An 18,594-nucleotide genomic window follows, 5' to 3' on the forward strand; every position below is an offset into this window, starting at 1 on the left:
TCAGCTACATCCATATTCACTCTTCTAATATGGCCCTGTCAAATTGTTAGTGTGTACAATTATGTGGCAGAATTTTCTGTACACTTGGCAGACATGGAATATAATATTCAAAAGTATGTTTTAATTAGTGTATAATGAAAATAAAAATAATTATTTTTTTAGTTACCTTAGAATGAGCCCTTTATACCTACATAGAGAGCGGGTCCTTCCACGGAGGCCGCCATTTTTCACCTTGTAATTCTATTCAGTTGGCTGCAATCTGCAACCTCACCACTAGGCTAAAATCACACACAGCACTTTTAATCTAGGTATTTTTAATTCAGTTTAATCACCGTCAGGACCCTTTTTCATTCTTTTTACTGTGCTTTCCTTTTGTTTCAGAATCAAAGGCTGGTGGGTTTTTCATCACTACGTGTCTGCCTTCCTGTATGGAGTCATGCTGACATGGTGAGCGCAAACAGAGACTGAGGCCTAGATTACAGTCATGTGTATTTGCCGAAAGAAGCATACATTTTCCTCCGTTTGCGCCTAGCATCTGTACTCCAGCGAGAACTACTGGAAAACGCCCTGAGCTGAGTGTTCTGAGCTGGCTGTAGTGGCGTCGTTGTAGTCGCCCATGCAATCACCAAGGTTATTAGGGGCCAGGCAGCGTAGCTGCCGGAACCCTATTGTATTTGCCTATATTATTATTATTATTATTATTATTATTATTATTATTCTCCATCTTCCACTGAAGTCTAACTTCCCGTGGACAAAAAATCACCAAAATTTGCACAAAGCTCCAGTACTATACCCAAAGTCCTCAACCTGCATTGTAGGTCAATAAACCTGAAGGTGGCGCTACAGCAACAGTCTAAAGTTTAAAACTTTAAAAAAATCATAACAAATCAGCCATAGGTGCTATCACTGTAAAACCACCACGTGAATGTAGTCCCAAGTGAGACAAAACTGTCATACGCTTTGACCTTGCAGGAATTTTGAAGTCCATCACTCTGATTTCTTCATAAACTGTAAAACCTATCAAACCTATCTCCTCCCACATTTATTGTTCAATTGACACCAAAATTGATCTACTGTATCTTCAGACTGTCCGTACCAAACGATCCTCACAGATTTCTGAAATATGAAAAATTGAGCCCACAGCACATCAAAAAGTTTTACTGTTAACAGTTCTGTATACAGTTCCTATTAATTCTCGCCAAATCAATGTCTGATCATCCTCATAAAAAGTGACAACATTGGCCACATATCCAAGATGTAGTATGATTTATTTCAGAATTTTATCTCAAAAATTGAATTTTTAAAAATATGTTTAATTCTGTCCTCTGAAACCAACACTTCATACAGAGAAAACTACGTTACCCACAATCCAAAGCAAGCTCCACGAATCTGAGACATCGCTGTTGGCAACCCTACCCAACCCCCGCCGAGGATTACAATGACTAAATCGATTGATTGGCAACTGACTGAGTACACAGCTGCTGAAGTTAATGTTCAATTATGAAAAAAAAGCTAACAAAACCTGTAACCCACATTTTTCAATCAATTAACCCTAAAGTTGCTACACTGGATCTTCAAACTGTCATTCACAAACTCATTGACCAGATAATTGAATTATCAAAATTGATCTTACAATGCATCAAAATGTTTTACTTATTATTATTATTCTCCATCTTCCACTGAAGTCTAACTTCTCGTGGACAAAAAATCACCAAAATTTGCACAAAGCTCCAGTACTATACCCAAAGTCCTCAACCTGCATTGTAGGTCAATAAACCTGAAGGTGGCGCTACAGCAACAGTCTAAAGTTTAAAACTTAAAAAAAAATCATAACAAATCAGCCATAGGTGCTATCACTGTAAAACCACCACGTGAATGTAGTCCCAAGTGAGACAAAACTTTCATATGCTTTGACCTTGCAGGAATTTTGAAGTCCATCACTCTGATTTCTTCATAAACTGTAAAACCTATCAAACCTATCTCCTCCCACATTTTTTGTTCAATTGACACCAAAATTGATCTACTGTATCTTCAGACTGTCCTTACCAAAAGATCCTCACAGATTTTTGAAATATGAAAAATAGAGCCCACAGCACTTCAAAAAGTTTTTCTGTTAACAGTTCTGTATACAGTTCCTATTAATTCTCGCCAAATCAATGTCTTATCATCCTCATAAAAAGTGACAACATTGGCCACATATCCAAGATGTAGTATGATTTATTGCAGTTTTATCTCAAAAAATTATTTTTTTAAAATATGTTTAATTCTGTCCTCTGAAACCAACACTTCATACAGAGAAAACTACGTTACCCACAATCCAACGCAAGCTCCACGAATCTGAGACATCGCTGTTGGCAACCCTACCCCACCCCCGCCGAGGATTACAATGACTAAATCGATTGATTGGCAACTGACTGAGTACACAGCTGCTGAAGTTAATGTTCAATTATGAAAAAAAAGCAAACAAAACCTGTAACCCACATTTTTCAATCAATTAACACTAAAGTTGCTACACTGAATCTTCAAACTGTCATTCACAAACTCATTGACCAGATTATTGAATTATCAAAATTGATCTTACAATGCATCAAAATGTTTTACTTATTATTATTATTCTCCATCTTCCACTGAAGTCTAACTTCCCGTGGACAAAAAATCACCAAAATTTGCACATAGCTCCAGTACTATACCCAAAGTCCTCAACCTGCATTGTAGGTCAATAAACCTGAAGGTGGCGCTACAGCAACAGTCTAAAGTTTAAAACTTTAAAAAATCATAACAAATCAGCCATAGGTGCTTTCACTGTAAAACCACCACGTGAATGTAGGCCCAAGTGAGACAAAACTTTCATACGCTTTGACCTTGCAGGAATTTTGAAGTCCATCACTCTGATTTCTTCATAAACTGTTAAACCTATCAAACCTATCTCCTCCCACATTTTTAGTTCAATTGACACCAAAATTGATCTACTGTATCTTCAGACTGTCCTTACCAAAGGATCCTCACAGATTTTTGAAATATGAAAAATTGAGCCCACAGCACATCAAAAAGTTTTACTGTTAACAGTTCTGTATATAGTTCCTATTAATTCTCGCCAAATCAATGTCTGATCATCCTCATAAAAAGTGACAACATTAGCCACATATCCAAGATGTAGTATGATTTTTCTTTCAGAATTTTATCTCAAAAATTGAATTTTTTAAAATATGTTAAATTCTGTCCTCTGAAACCAACACTTCATACAGAGAAAACTACGTTACCCATAATCCAACACAAGCTCCACGAATCGGAGACATCGCTGTTGGCAACCCTACCCAACCCCCGCCGAGGATTACAATGACTAAATCGATTGATTGGCAACTGACTGAGTACACAGCTGCTGAAGTTAATGTTCAATTATGAAGAAAAGCAAACAAAACCTGTAAAAATTAATAAACATATCTCATCCAACATTTTTCAATCAATTAACACCAAACTTGCTACACTGGATCTTCAGACTGTAATTCACAAACTCATTGACCATTGTTGAATTATCAAAATCGAGCTTACAACGCATCAAAATGTTTTACAAATGTTTTACGATATGAATGTACAAAATGAACATTGGAATGTCAACTTTCTTGTTGCCCTATTCTCTCGCTTATTGCTCCTAAACTTGTCGGAAATTGCCTGGCCCCGCCTCATCGCTGCGAAGCAGCTTTAATAATAGTTTTGTTTTTTTCATAATTTTTTATTTTTATATCATTTTAACTTTTTGTTTTCAATTTCAGTTTAGTTTTGATTAGTTTTTAAAGCAGATTTGCAAGTTTTGTTTAGTTTTTATTTTTGGAAAATGCTTAGTTTTAGTTTATTTATTTTTTTCTTCTGCGCTAGCCTCATAAGACTATCCTGATCTCGCAAGTTCACATTGTTTCACTCCGTGTGAAACAAACCATTTGGCGCACGTCAGGTTACTCCTGCTCAGGGACACGGCTAAAGAAAAAATAGAGGATAGATTTCATATCCACCCAAAATACTAGGCTTATATATGAAATGAAAAAGACTAAAACTAAGGACATTTTCTCAATTATTTTAATTTGTTTTGTAAACACACAATACAGTTTTAGTTAGTTATCGTTTTTTGTAAAGCCTAGTTTTTATTTTTATTTCAGTTAACTAAAATGTTTTTTCACACTTAGTTTTTTAGTTAGTTTTCATTAAAGGGAAAATTTAGTAAAGGGAAAATGCATGTTTAGCCCTGTTTTAAGGTTACTTATGATCATGTACAATGGTTCAGATCAAAACGTTGACAAAACTAGCACTTTTGAGAAAGTCTGATAATTGCTCTACCACCGTTTTGTACATGTGGGTGGGCACTGTGAAAAATCATTAAAAAAAACATGTTAAACTCTCAATTTCAAAGACAAGAAACTCACCGAGGTGTTAGTTTGCATTCTGCCATATAATTCACCATAAAGTAAGATTCTAGTTCATCTGGAAAGGCTTTTTTAAATATTTAGCAAAGAACTATTTAGTCGCAGCACATACGTGTGTAAACTTCCGCAAACTAGGTAGCCTAGCAACATAAACAATAACAATAGCTACCGTAAGTAGTTCCGCTTCCTGAATCCCCTCTGCGGATTGATCTACACATCTACAACAGTCGCTTCAATACAAGTCAATGGATTTCATAAAATGATCAATAAAACCCTACAGGATTCATACTTTGCGGCGAATTTGATGTCAGAACACCAACGGACACCTATTACCCCCTCGGTGAGCTTTTTGTCTTTGAAATCGAGAGTTTAACATGTTTTTGAAAGATTTTTCAAGGTGCACACCCACATCCATTGTATTACCAAAACGGTGGTAGAGCAATTATCAGACTTTCTCAAAAGTGCTAGTTTTGTCAACGTTTTGATCTGAACCATTGTATATGATTATAAGTAACCTTAAAACAGGGCTAAACATGCATTTTCCCTTTACTACTCCTTTAACTTTAATAACCTTGGTAATCATGGACTGTTTTGTTGTGGTTCAAATACATAGCCATGAAAATACATATTATTAGTGTAATGCAGGCTTTAGACAGTCTTTCTGTCTGGGGTCATGCCATGATGAACAGAACCACAGCTCTAGACAGTCTTGGTCAACAGCCAGGGCCATTGTCAAGGAAGGACATTTCAACTTTCCAAGTGATGGCTACTGCACCATCACAATGTGTTAATGTAACTAGCTAGTAATATGTACAACAAGTAACTCTCTGTCTCTTAGGCCAGATGGCATCCCGTACCAAAGTTTCAGGAACCCATTCCTTGCCTACTCCATGTATCAAAGTAAGGTCAACAAAATATGGATGTACAAACATTGGTGAATCCTTCTTAAATCGAAGGTTAAGAGTGAGTTTGACAGATGTGTTTTCCTCCCAGGTTTTGTTCATTGTCTGCAGTGCTACTATCAGAGCGGCTGTCTGTACAGACTGAGAGCCCTGGGAGAAAGACACAACATGGACCTGACTGTAGGTGAGACAAAACGTGCTACTAGTGAGATACTCCATGCTTATGCCCAATAAGGAGCTTCAATATTTAAATCTACTCTGTCTTTTATGAGGCGGCTGTGGCTTAGGTGGTAGAGTGGGTCATCCAATGACGGTTCGAATCCTGCCTCCTCCTGTCCACATGTCGAAGTGTCCTTGAGCAAAGACACTGAACCCCAAATCACTCCCAGTGAGCAGGCTGGCACCTTGCATGGCAGCTGCCGCCATTGGTGTGTGAATGTGTGTGTGAATGGGTGAATGATAGACCTTCGTTGTAAAGCGCTCTGGATAAAAGCGCTATATACTGTAAGTGCAGTCCATTTACCATTCTACCTAATAAAGAGTTGAAATCCTCTGGTCTTCCCTGTCAGAGGGCTTCCAGTCCTGGATGTGGAGAGGGCTGTCGTTCCTCCTCCCCTTCCTGTTCTTCGGTCATGTGAGTTCTCCGTACCGTCAAGTCAGCTGCTTCACTCCCCCGCACTAATGCAGTGCGTGGTCACGCTGAGGAAGTGATGCGTTTCACACTGTTCACATTGCTGAGTCAGTTATTGAGTTGTGCTTTGTCACGTTTTAGCAGCCTGTTATACATATATACATTATATATATACATATATATACATATATACATTGTATATATACAATATAGTACACATTAGACATATACACTACATATATATATATATATATATACATTATATATATATACACACATATATACATTGTATATATACAATATAGTACACATTAGACATATACACTACATATATATATATATATATATATATACATTATATATATATATACACACATATATACATTGTATATATATAGTACACATTTTACATATACACTATATATATATATATATATATATATATATATATATATATATATACATATATACACACTACACCCTATTACAGTACATGACACTATTCATGAAGGACAAGCGATAACTCAGGACGTTGTGTGTGTTGCAGTTCTGGCAGCTGTACAATGGTCTGTCTCTGTTCAGGATGGCACAGCTCCCAGAATGCACAGAGTGGCAGGTCAGTGTGCCCTGGTCTGGACCCGTGGTAAACCCCAGACAGCCCGTCTGGACCCGTGGTAAACCCCAGACGGCCCCGGAGCTCATTCAGATGGGGAATGAAGAGGGCCTCACATCCACTTGGATGTCCTTGGGGTCCCAGAATTAGATTAATGTGTGGTAAAAATGGATTGGATTGAAGTGCAGCCTACTTCACTTTTGTTCACACAAGGGTGGTCTTGGATATTCCTACGACCAGGAAAACGTTCATACTGCCGGTCGTGAAGATGTCCCAGGCCTCTCCCTGACACCTAATCACGTCTGCCATGTCTTTCCAGGTGTCCATGTGTGGGAACTGCTTCATGGTTCTCTTCATGGGGAACTTCTTCACTACCGTTGCTGTTGTCCGTCAGAAGGTGAAGAGCAAGAACCAGGCCAGGAACAAGAGTCAGTGATGTGTAACGCTCAGTAGGGGAGGTTAGATGAAGAGAAACGACAGGGTCCCTCCCGAAGGTTCCTCTCTCCGCTCACAGCAGCATCTTCATAACCAAAGCCTATCAGAAGTAGTGTGAAAGAGGATGCGTTCTGGCCCACTTGTGGAGGAAGAAGAGTTACTTTGCTAAAACAGATATGTGCGTTTTGATAAATTTGGATGAATCATTTTTTCAATCAAATATCAATGTCAAATATCCATCAATTTGCAATTGGGTTGATTTGATTAAGTAGAGAAGAGTCTTGTATTGATTTTCTAATCAATACAATAAAACAGCAACTGAATTGTTGTAAAAGGTTGAATGTCAATAAAATTATACAGAAATGGGACATATCTTTCAACTTTTTTTTTCTTTTTTTTCCTTAAAATATTTTACAGCTTGTGACACAGGAAAATGTGGTCTTATGTAGTCTACAAGAATGTTGAGTACTGTTGTGTACAATGAACACAACTTTAAGAAGAATGCATAAACACAGTGGTCTAACTGATTATTATGACAAATATGAAGATGTCACTGTCCTTGCACCTTGTCTATTATTGTCTATTTAATTTTATGCACCAACAGTCCAAAGCAAATTCCTGGCATTTGTGAAAACTTACAGGTATCTGGCTAAATAAAACATATTCAGATCCTGTACCATTGGATATCTTCTGTTTGATGTAGGCTATGTAGAACTATTTAAGTTTATGTTTTAAATTATAAAACCAATTAGGTGTGTCCCATCCCCTAATTAATGTTATATTATTAAACGTTAATCCAGAGGGAATTCTGTTAATGGTTAAGAGGCAAAGTTTAAATCTTTTATCTCTACCCTCAGTACAATTTCAAGCCTGTCCGGCCTCCACGGGGAGGACGATAACTTCAACATGACTGAAGGTTACTTCTCTCAGGGACGTACAAACAGTTCGTTCTAATGGGAGGGTTATATAACCGTGACCCCTGGCCCGCTGCACTCTGCCTTTTATTACCCTGCCCGCGTCCTTAGATAATTCATTCATGGGTCAGTCCATTTTTTCAATGCGCGGTGCAAATTCACATAATACCAAAGTCATATTTATTCATTAAGTTGCTAGACTGGTTGAAGCCACGAATCTGCCGTGTCTTGGTGGAAAGGGTCTATCCTCAAGCATTGGGCAGCGTGCTGTGCTTTGGTGTTATATAACAGTCCACCCCCCCGTCCTGAGGAGGGGTGGTTGGGTCGCGGTGCTCCGAGGTTTCCGCATTGTGCCGCGGCAGCGCTGGGACTTCTCTGGACAGTGAACACAGAAAGGTAAGCGACGCTATTTTGATCTGTTTGTCGGGCTTGTTGAATACTGCTTTGTGGAATTTAATGAGCAGATATCAGAAGTTCTCGGCATGTTAACAATGGACGAAAGTGTACTTTCTAAAATTGTCTTGCTTTTGCGTTTGCTAATTTTGGTAGCTAACAAAGTAGCACTAAATGTTACCGAAACTATGTGAGCCTGTTGCTCACTGATATGAAACAATGTAGGCTAGGCCACTACTTGGATTAATTTGGCATGTCTTTCTTTACTGGTACTTATGCTTTCATTTTAAGCCATTTGGGGAACAGAGTAGGCTAAACTAAGGATTAGCCTACAACGCTGGAACATGGAACTTTCCATGGAAAGGGGTAGAGTAGGGTAGGTATCCTGTACAGCCTGGGTCCGTGCTAGAGACATGCTTTGACAGGATCAACACACGTGTGTGCTCTAGTTCCTTACATTTAGATGCATACATACACGCATCTATCTATCTATCTATCTATCTATCTATCTATCTATCTATCTATCTATCTATCTATCTATCTATCTATCTATCTATCTATCTATTAATCTAATCTAATCTAATCTAATCTAATCTAATCAACGGTAGGGGAAAGTGTCGCCTACCGGAGTCTATTCCCCGTCCCCATGCTGTCTAACTAGCTAACTTGGCCCCGGCTTGATAAGGACTGGATTTTAACTCTTCACTGGTGTTTCTGTGTAGGCTACGTGACGGGGAATAGTGAATCATCAAAAATAAGCTGATACGAACTGAAACTCCGTTCGCTCACTGACCTATCATGGCCGTAAATGAATAATCATTCAATGAGGACAATGTGAAACTAAAATCATTTCAGTTGGCATTTAATCAGCACACTGTCCTGGAGTAGGCTAGCCACTGAAATAATGCGTTTATCACAATAAAAAGATCAACAATGCCTGTTCAGCCGGTTCTGTTGTTTATGCTGAGTCATGATAAACATATACTCTTTTGAAAGACTGGCCGACTCATTAAGATGTCATTTGGTTTTTCAGCTGGCTCAGCTAATACACCCCGTTGGGAAAGGGATCCATCAAGGGATTTAGTTGGCAAGGCTATCAAGTTGCTACAACTGTAGGCATGGAAACAATGCACGTCTTATCTAAAGAAAAGAGCTTTGTGCTCAGTATTAAAGGACCCATGTTATTGTTGGAGAGGGTGAAGTGAAATGGCACGGCAACACCTGGAGACCGTGTGACTGGTTTGACAGACTTCTCAATCTTCAAAGCATCTGAAATCGTAGCCTGTATTTAAAAAAAAAAAAGTATTTAGGCCTACAGCCTAATTAAAGTTGTCATCAATCAATCAATCAATCAGTCAGTCAGTCAGTCACTGACTGACATTTAGCCTGAACTGTCATTGTTTGGTGAGTCTAGTGCGTTCATGGTTAGTAGGGCTGGTGGTGGGGGTACACACTGGTGGTGGGGCTGCAGGCGGGAGTGTGCATTATGCACTCGACCACGAGCACGTGAAACTCGCACTCATGGAAAAAACAGCCGCATGTTGTCACCTTCTTAAAATAATGGCCTAAGTCATATTTTCAAGTTTTTCAAAAAGCACAAACAATAAAATGGCCTAAGTCAACATAGGCATAGGTAGACATAGGCCATTATACTACCAGGGTAGGAAGTTAGGAACAGTGTGATTTTTTCAATTGAGGATGTAGGCGATTTTACCAGAGGTGGGCAGCATCATGAAGAGATGACTCAGGCAACCAGGCCAGGTCCAACCAAAATACCCCCCCTTAGGGCACAACACTCAATGGCCCAATCCCAATGTCCCCCCTAAACCCTCAAGCCCTGAGCCCTCACAGACTTATTGACGTCACCTGGTGAAGTGATCGAGTGTGAGAGGCTGCAAGGGCTCGAATTGGTATAACAAGGAATGGGACAGCACTTGTGACATCACATTACGTTGACGTGAAAACATATTTCTTACTATTGTGGGCGTGGGGCTTTTTTTAAATCAATTTGTAAATTGTACATGTTTTTCTTGTAGGCCTTCGTGTAAATTAATTTTGGCTGAGTCAAATCCCCTTTACATTATCAGAACTCTCTGTGTTACCCTCAAAACATTTGTTCAACTTGAAATCATTTCATTTTGTGGTCATATGCGATCGCATCTGCGATCAAATATCAACCCAACCCAGTATTTGTTAGTAGGATCGCATCGATCCTACATTACTGCCTGTGATTCTTGTTTGTGATGAATCCAAAAGTATTAACTTAAGAATGATAATATATTATGTATACACATTCCTGCACCTCACAACTCTTTCCATATTCATGTTGGAAATCTCAATTCAAAGAACACTGCACCGAAATGGGTAATTAATGTCATACTGCTTTTAACTGGGCAATCATATGATTTAGAGCAACAGAAATCGATGTAAATTATAACCATAGCCTACATATTTTTAAACAAATCACATTATACAAACCCATGGGGTTAATAACCCATACTTAAAAATAATGAAACCAAATTAATTATAAGGCTACTTGTGCAGATAAGCAAGTCCAGCTGAAAACATGAAAACATATTTTGTTCTGTAACGTGAACGTTACGGTTGGTTGATCTGTCCGTGCTTGTTTATTGGCTGTTCTTCAGGTAACCCCGTGTTTCACGTCACGACGCTATGAACTGTGGGTAATTCCCTTGGGCTAAGTCTGCAGAAATGCAGACTTACGGGAAGGGGCCATAAAGGGCTCAAAATGGCTGCCGGAGAGCCCTCGCGCACTTGCCGAGTTGACATTGGGACACCCCTAAGCCCTCGCGGACTTCGCGGGAGCGCGCCCTTAAGTCTGCGAGTCTGCAAGGGTGGACATTGGGACTGGGCCCCAATCCTACTCCTCTACTTCACTAATCAGTGTTTAGGCTACTAGCCTACTAGGCTACTAGGCCTATTAGCCCACCACCGGCCTCTGGTGGCTAGGTGGTGAATCACACCCTTGTTCAAAACTCGAATAACCCTGTTCAGTGTTTCCCCTACCATTGCCTTAGAGGGGTGGCTTTTAGATCCCTTACATTTTTAGTAGAGGTCAATGGAGTTTAACATAGCGAAAATTAGCATTGTGGCTAGCGGACATTTTCTGACTGAGAGTGAAAGATGATGAAATCAAAATATTTTCTGTTGCTGTAGCTAGCTACATAAGTAATGTAACCACAGTTTAGTCTATGTCTTATGATGTTAGTAACTATGAAGGGCATATATTGTAGGCTAACATTAGCCATGTGTTGTGGACTAAATTGCTTAGTTCCATTTTTTCCCCATTTAGGCTGTGCATTATCAGCAATGCTTTTGCAATTTATTTTCTGCTGTTCAGCATTCACACATTTCTGCAGGAAATGTTTTTTCTAGCAATATTGTTTTTTTTGTAAATAAATATTCATCATCATCATCATCATCAATATTGTTAATATTAATATTTATTCACCCAAGTTATGTGCACTCGTTTCATTTCAGCTAAGTGTAGAGAAATGCACAGATAAAACTGGGCACATCTATGATGACAATGTTGACACCATGTATCTGTGACATGCTTGTATCCGTGACAACACTTGTAGTTTCGGGAGGCCTACCACCTCCCCTGAAAAAAATCCTAGGAGAAACACTGCTGTTTGATTTATAGCTATTTAAGATGCAGTATTTGAATCACCCTTGGATGCTGACAGCATCTGTATTGACCAACAATCTCCTTTTCCCTTTAGTGCTGCATGTCAACATGGCCGACGTCGAGCCAGAGATCAGCGCCCACCCGGAGCCCCTGGACGAGGAGCTGCCACTCTTCAGTAACCTGGACCTCTTCCTGTTCTCCATCATCGCTGGTCTGCTCGTCTACTGGCTCATGTCCCGCAAGAAGGTGGAACCCATCCCCGAGTTCAAGAAGCTAGACATGCCGTGAGTAGCCCACCACTGACCACCCTGCTGACCACCCCGCTGACCAGCCGCACCCCGCTGGCTATGGTGCTGGAACATGCAGGGGCCTAATCAAACCTGAACGCAGTCTAGCCTCTGTGTGTCGGCAGCACCTTGTCTCTGGGGCTGTGGCTGAAGGATTGTGTTTCTGTACACATGTGCCTGACCTGTAGAGCAAAAGCAGCAGCTGCCTCCCCACTGAACACTCGTGAGAGGAGGAGGAGGAGGAGGAGGAGGAGGAGGAGGAGGAGGAGGAGGAGGAGGAGGAGGAGGTGCTCACTGAACAGTAGTGAGAGGAGGAGGAGGTGCTCACTGAGCAGTAGTGAGAGGAGGAGGTGCTCACTGAACAGTAGTGAGAGGAGGAGGAGGTGCTCACTGAGCAGTAGTGAGAGGGAGAGGAGGTGCTCACTGAACAGTAGTGAGAGGAGGAGGAGGTGCTCACTGAACAGTAGTGAGAGGAGGAGGAAGTCCTCACTGAACAGTAGTGAGAGGAGGAGGAGGTGCTCACTGAGCAGTAGTGAGAGGGGGAGGAGGTCCTCACTGAACAGTAGTGAGAGGAGGAGGTGCTCACTGAGCAGTAGTGAGAAGGGGAGGAGGTCCTCACTGAACAGTTCTAAACAAAGATCTAAACAAAAAAACATGTTATGGTACATTTGTCTACTATTTGACTGGCATAATTTTATGAGAATCACAACTTTGAATGGTCAATATAACATGCAAAACCCTGCTCCCAGTGAGGTAATATTTGTACAGAAATGTCAGGGAAGCTCTGGTGTATACGGGCTCTGGTGGAACATAGCCTATGAGCTCTGGTGGGCTTCAGGCAACTTGAATGCTTAGTCATTCAAAGCCTCAATGTTGTTTATCATGTACAAGATACATGTACAGTAGAAGCACTATTCTGCTTAGTTCACTTCATCCGAGCGGTAGCGTTCAGCCATCCAATCTGCCACTCTGCCCTTGGTTATGAATATTTATGAGCCCAATTTACATGTCACCAACCTGTGCCTCTTGAGTGTGAGACTCAGCGATCTGCTGAATGGATTTTCCGCCCAGTTACATGCAAGACCACGATGTAACTAACTACAGCCTTCTGTGAAGCACCGTGGTGGCTATGTCATGGTCTGGGGCTACACTGGGACCACTTACCTGTGGTGAGTTGCAGGTGGTTCCTGCAGTATAAAAAAAGACTAATTCTTGAAACCAATTTGAATAGAGAAAATAGCCAATTCTCATGTTTCCTGTCACTGTGTACTGCAATGAGCATGGAGCAAAGAAAGAGAAGCAGAGAACAGTCTGAGGTAGGGCTGCACAATTAATCGTGAATTAAACGAAATCGCGATTATGACCTCCGCAATTAACTAATCGCAAAAGGCCGCAATTAATGTGATTAATAATTTTGCTTTGAATTGAGTGTGCTAGGACTACACGGACGAATCTCAGGCGCTTATGCTGTCTGACCAATCACATGCGTTCCCGCTGAGTGCGATGTGCGCAGCAATTTCACTGAGAAGACAGATAGCAGTAGGTCAAGACAAGTGTCACAAGAGTAGCCGCAGCCGTGAGTAGTGAAAGAATGAGCGAAAACGAGGTCAGTGAGTTAGTAGCAAGAAAGGGATCAACATCCGTGATTTGGGAGCATTTTGGTTATTATATATTAATATTATATATTAAATATTAATCGCCATTATTAATCGCAATTACCATTTGGAATCAAATAATCGCAATTATCATGTTTTGTCATAATTGTGCAGCCCTAGTCTGAGGAGGTCAGACACGAGGTTGAGGCCAAGCATGGACAATCTCAAGGCTACAAGTCCATCTCAGAAGACCTTGGAGTTCCAGTTTCTACCGTGCGCATCGTTATCAGACGGTTTATGGCCCATGGCACTGTGGCCTCCCTCACAGGACTTGGCTGCAAGAGAGAACCTGACGGCAGCGAAGGAAGGATTGCTCGAACAGGGGAGAGGGCACCTACAACAACTGCTAAATAGATTCAACACATTCAGCACATCTCTAACCTGACATGCCAGATGGATTGTAACACAGAAGTCTTTGTTGGAGACTGTTTGGAAAAGGGCAGGCACTTTCACAAATGGCAGGTGATGGGATGAACCATCTGTCTATCACTGTCAATTACGCGTTAACCTCAACCAATCAGATCAAAGCACTATAATGGCGCCTCTTGCTGTCGTCACTTCTAAACCACACCCATATCTGCCACTAGTTACTCATAGAGACGCTGATTGGCCCGAGACATTTTTGATCAGAGCACAAACTGATTAATGTTGAGCCCTTGCCGTATTAATCCATGTACTGTAGAGAAAAGAATGTGAGCTTGCGAGATTAGGATGGTCTCACGAGGCTACATTATCTCCATGTTTACAGAAAAAAAGGAAGCCTTCAAAGAAAAGAAGGCCTTCCATATACAGTTAGACATGGAGGAGGTTCAGTCAGACATGGAGGTTCAGTCAGACATGGAGGTTCAGTCAGACATGGAGGAGGTTCAGTCAGACATGGAGGAGGTTCAGTCGGACATGGAGAAGGTTCAGTCAGACATGGAGGAGGTTCAGTCAGACATGGAGGAGGTTCAGTCTGACATGGAGGAGATTCAGTCTGACATGGAGGAGGTTCAGTCCAGGGTTTCCGTTAGAGAAAATCGGTAACGGTTAATGTGTCCGGGAAGATGATACTTTTCCGGACAAACTGGAGAAATTCCAGTCATTATATTATAATATTATATTAGGCCTTTTATAGGTGTTTGTCGCAGTGATTGGCCGTTGTGTAGCTTATATATGCCATTTATTGTCTTATTTCGCATCCGTATGATTAAATGTGTGATAGGCTGTCATGATTCCATGTGCTAGGCCTATATGTAATTGCACAGCCACAAAAATAGTCACCTTTGAATTGCGACTGTAGGATAGAACATGAATGTTTATTTCAATTGCATGAATCAGATTTGAGGATGTAGGCTAATTGGTTTGGGATTCGCGACAGTAATATGTGTTTACTAATTTCTCTTTCCAGTTTTAGCCTAACCTTTTTAGCAATAAAACAGCGTCATTATAACCACGGACATCACAGTAGGCTATGAGGGTGAGGAGGATATAACTGTTGAGAAACAACTGATAGGCGGGCTGGGCTAAATAAAGAAATGCCACAATGCATGTGTAGATATATAACATTTTTATTTAAAAGTGCAACATGTAGGCTTCTCTTAACATTTTAATTTAAGGCCTACGGCTGCGCTGATTTGAATTCATAGGCTAGGCCTATAGCCTAATTTCGGCCTTTTATCAGATAGCTGAAATAGAACAAAACTCTTTGAAAATAAATATAGCCTCCTTAAATAAAGTGTAAGAACTTACAATGTGCATAGGCTAATTTCCATTCGATATTAATAGGCCTATGCATTTTCGCCTCAAGCTCCGTAGCCTACCTCGATCGGGCTCCCTCTCGCTTGCTATGGTGGCCCGCAGTAGCCTACACATTAACGGAACAAAATGAATAGGCCTATTCATTTTTTTATATTCAAAAGGAATCATAATATATGGAAATGTAATTTTAGCCTACTGTAGGCCTAATACAAGTAGGGGGAATTATTTTGTCCGGACATTATGACCGGAGAGATTTTAATATATCGCACTTCAACAGATTTTTCCGGACAAAAAACAGTAATTACCGGCTAACGTAAACCCTGGTTCAGTCAGACATGGAGGAGATTCAGTCAGACATGGAGGAGGTTCAGTCAGACATGGAGGAGATTCAGTCAGACATGGAGGAGGTTCACTGGTGTTTAGGAGTTGCTGTGCTGCCCCTGAGCGTGTGCATGGCATCATAAAATCAGGAGATTGCCGAGGCATTTTGGAGCGCAATGTTGAACCCAGAAAGCTGGGAATGATTGAAGACAACACGCAACTGTTCTGAAGTGTTCAGCAATGAATCCAGATCTAAATCAGATCGAACACCTGTGGTGAGATCTTAAAACAGCAGTTGGGAGAACTGGAGCAGTCTGCACAAGAAGAGGAGTGGGCTAGACAGCCAGGAGAAAGGTGCACTTGATTGCAGTTATTTCGACCACAGGCTGTGCTACCAAGTATTAAATCTAGGATGTCAGTAATTCTGTCATTGCCATTTGTTTTTATGCCTCTGCATGGCCGGATGGCATTATGTTTCGGGGTTGTCCGTCCGTCCCTCCCATTCTTGTTAAGATATCTTAAGAAAGGCTTGACGGAATTTCTTCAAATTCCGTCCAGAATGTTCAGTTGGACTCGAGGATGAACTGATTCGATTTTGGTGGTCAAAGGTCAAGGTCACTGTGACCTCACGAAACGCATTTTTGGCCTGGTGAAGGTGATATCTCAGGAGGATTTGAGGGTGCGCCCAGGGAAAATGGAATATTCCATGGATATATAGTTGTTGGTTGTCTGGTTGGTTTTGCTTCAGCTTAGATCCGCCAATCAGAGATAGACCTCTGTATCACCGGAGTGTTTGCTCGCGTCCTGACGATTCCCAAGCCAGTTTAGCTGAAAGCCCCGGCCATGTCGTTTTCATCGGTTGAGTGACTGAGAGGCCCTGGGCCAAGACGTCCTATCTGCTTTAGTTATTGAAAAGAACGATCCCCATCGATGGATTAATCATTTTTACTAACTTAATGCCGTAGGACGCCTAATAATAAATATAGCCTCATAACATCTGTCAGTATTAGTATTAAAAATGAAAAAGTGCAAGGAGGCGAGACTGATCAGGGCAGACTGCATCATCAGCGATGAAACTGAATGTATTGTCTTGAGTCTTACATTACTATTAGGTTTTAACTAGCTTTATGCAACTTGCGATGCAGTTAACGTCATCTGAGTTTAGTACATTAATGCTATCTCTTACAAGGTTTAGCCTAATCCAGCTATTCTCATAATCGGAGTAAGCAATATTCACATTTTCATGCCTCCGCCCAGCGCAGCTGTGGCCGGATGGCATTATGTTTCCGGGTTGTCCGTACGTCTATCCCATTCTTGTGAACACGATATCTCAAGAATGGCAAGACAGAATTTGTTCATATTTGGTCAGAATATCCAGTTGCACTCATGGATTAACTGATTAGATTTTGGTGGTCAAAGGTCAATAATGTCAAGTTTAGAGCAACCTGACGTTTGGCGGAGGCATACATCCGCAAAGCGGTATTTCTAGTTATTTAATAAGTTCTGAATAGAAAACAATGGTTCTGTAATATTGAAAGTGAAACAACATTGTGGAGACCAAATACTTTTTGCAATTTCAATTTCAATTTATTTAGAGAAAGTTTTTTTTGAAAAAAGTGCAACTTGTGTGCCAATACTTCCATCCACGACTGTGTGTCGGGGTGCGCTTTGATGCGTGTCTATTAGTGGGGGGTGTCTGCTGAAGTTAGAAAATGTCCTAGCTGGCAGCGACCTTTGTCCTTTCCCGGCCCCTCAGTGCGTGGCGTTGACTCCGGTGTTACGTCTGTGGCCTGGACCGTCGCTGGCCTGTTAATCAATTCTCTTATCAGTGGAGGGGCCTGACTGGGGTTCGGCCTGAGCTGACGTCATTTCCACAGGCCAGAGCCCCTCAAGTCCCTCCCCCCACAGCACCAGAGCTGTGGTTTGTTTATAACCGCGGGGAAGGGAGGAGAGCGTGAACAGCCTGGCTGTCACTGCCTGAGGCCGACAGCATAGACTGTGAATGGTGACTGTGTTGGGAGAAGCGTGACCAGACTGCTTCCTTCAGGCCCAGGAGGACATGTGAGGAAGAGAGGGTCCAGCTCCTGGAAGAATGCGTTTCTGTAGGGATGGGGGGGGGGGGGGGGGGTTCAGGAAAAGAATGGATAACTAGACTGGTTCTTCCACCCCTTTAATGGGTGCTATAGTTACCTAACTTGGTTATGAAGGAGGGCGTGCAGTGCCCGTGACTGTCCTGTGAAAGTTGCTGGAGTGCTGGTCAGAAGGGTTAGCCAAGTCTCTTTGTGAGCGTTCCCAAGTCTCTTTCACCAGTCAATACACGGACTGATGCAGGTCATCCTTCATGGACATCAATGTGTCTAAAACGAAGGAGATGACAGTAGATTTTTCGGAAGAATCCTATGGTCATCTCCCTTGTGATGATTAATGACCAGGCTGTGGAGGTTGTCCAGCAGTACTATTTGTACAGTATGCTTTTTTTTTATTGAGGAGGATATATGTTCTATGTAAATGTTAACATTCATGATATTAAAGAGCCGTGGTTTTAAACCACAGGTTTACTTCATAGGCTGAGTACTTGTGTTATTAGGCCTACATTATCTGGTAAAAATTAGTCAGAACCCGGAACCTACCCCCCG

General features: G+C 41.3%; 2 protein-coding genes across 3 annotated transcripts in view; both read left to right on the forward strand.

Moving 5' to 3' along the window:
• Positions 1–7,343, forward strand: part of tmem120ab (transmembrane protein 120Ab) — an 11,079-nt gene extending 3,736 nt beyond the window's left edge. The window contains exons 7-12 of the mRNA XM_084447592.1: positions 382–447; positions 5,254–5,315; positions 5,409–5,501; positions 5,887–5,951; positions 6,496–6,564; positions 6,881–7,343. Coding sequence (XP_084303718.1) covers positions 382–447; positions 5,254–5,315; positions 5,409–5,501; positions 5,887–5,951; positions 6,496–6,564; positions 6,881–6,997 — 472 coding nt within the window. The 3' untranslated portion in view covers positions 6,998–7,343. The remainder of the gene's footprint in view (positions 1–381; positions 448–5,253; positions 5,316–5,408; positions 5,502–5,886; positions 5,952–6,495; positions 6,565–6,880) is intronic.
• Positions 7,344–8,264: 921 nt separating this feature from the next.
• tyw1 (tRNA-yW synthesizing protein 1 homolog) overlaps positions 8,265–18,594 on the forward strand; it is a 31,275-nt gene continuing 20,945 nt past the window's right edge. The window contains exons 1-2 of one of the 2 annotated variants that reach the window (XM_084447533.1): positions 8,265–8,306; positions 12,050–12,239. In XM_084447533.1, the coding sequence (XP_084303659.1) occupies positions 12,064–12,239 (176 nt within the window). In that variant the 5' untranslated portion in view covers positions 8,265–8,306; positions 12,050–12,063. Of the gene's footprint in view, positions 8,307–9,487; positions 9,543–12,049; positions 12,240–18,594 lie in introns of those variants that run through there. The other variant, XM_084447534.1, reaches the window with a different exon arrangement.

This window comes from Borostomias antarcticus (genome assembly GCF_949987555.1).
Source record: "Borostomias antarcticus genome assembly, chromosome: 1".
In the NCBI taxonomy this organism is placed as follows: Eukaryota; Metazoa; Chordata; class Actinopteri; order Stomiiformes; family Stomiidae; genus Borostomias; species Borostomias antarcticus.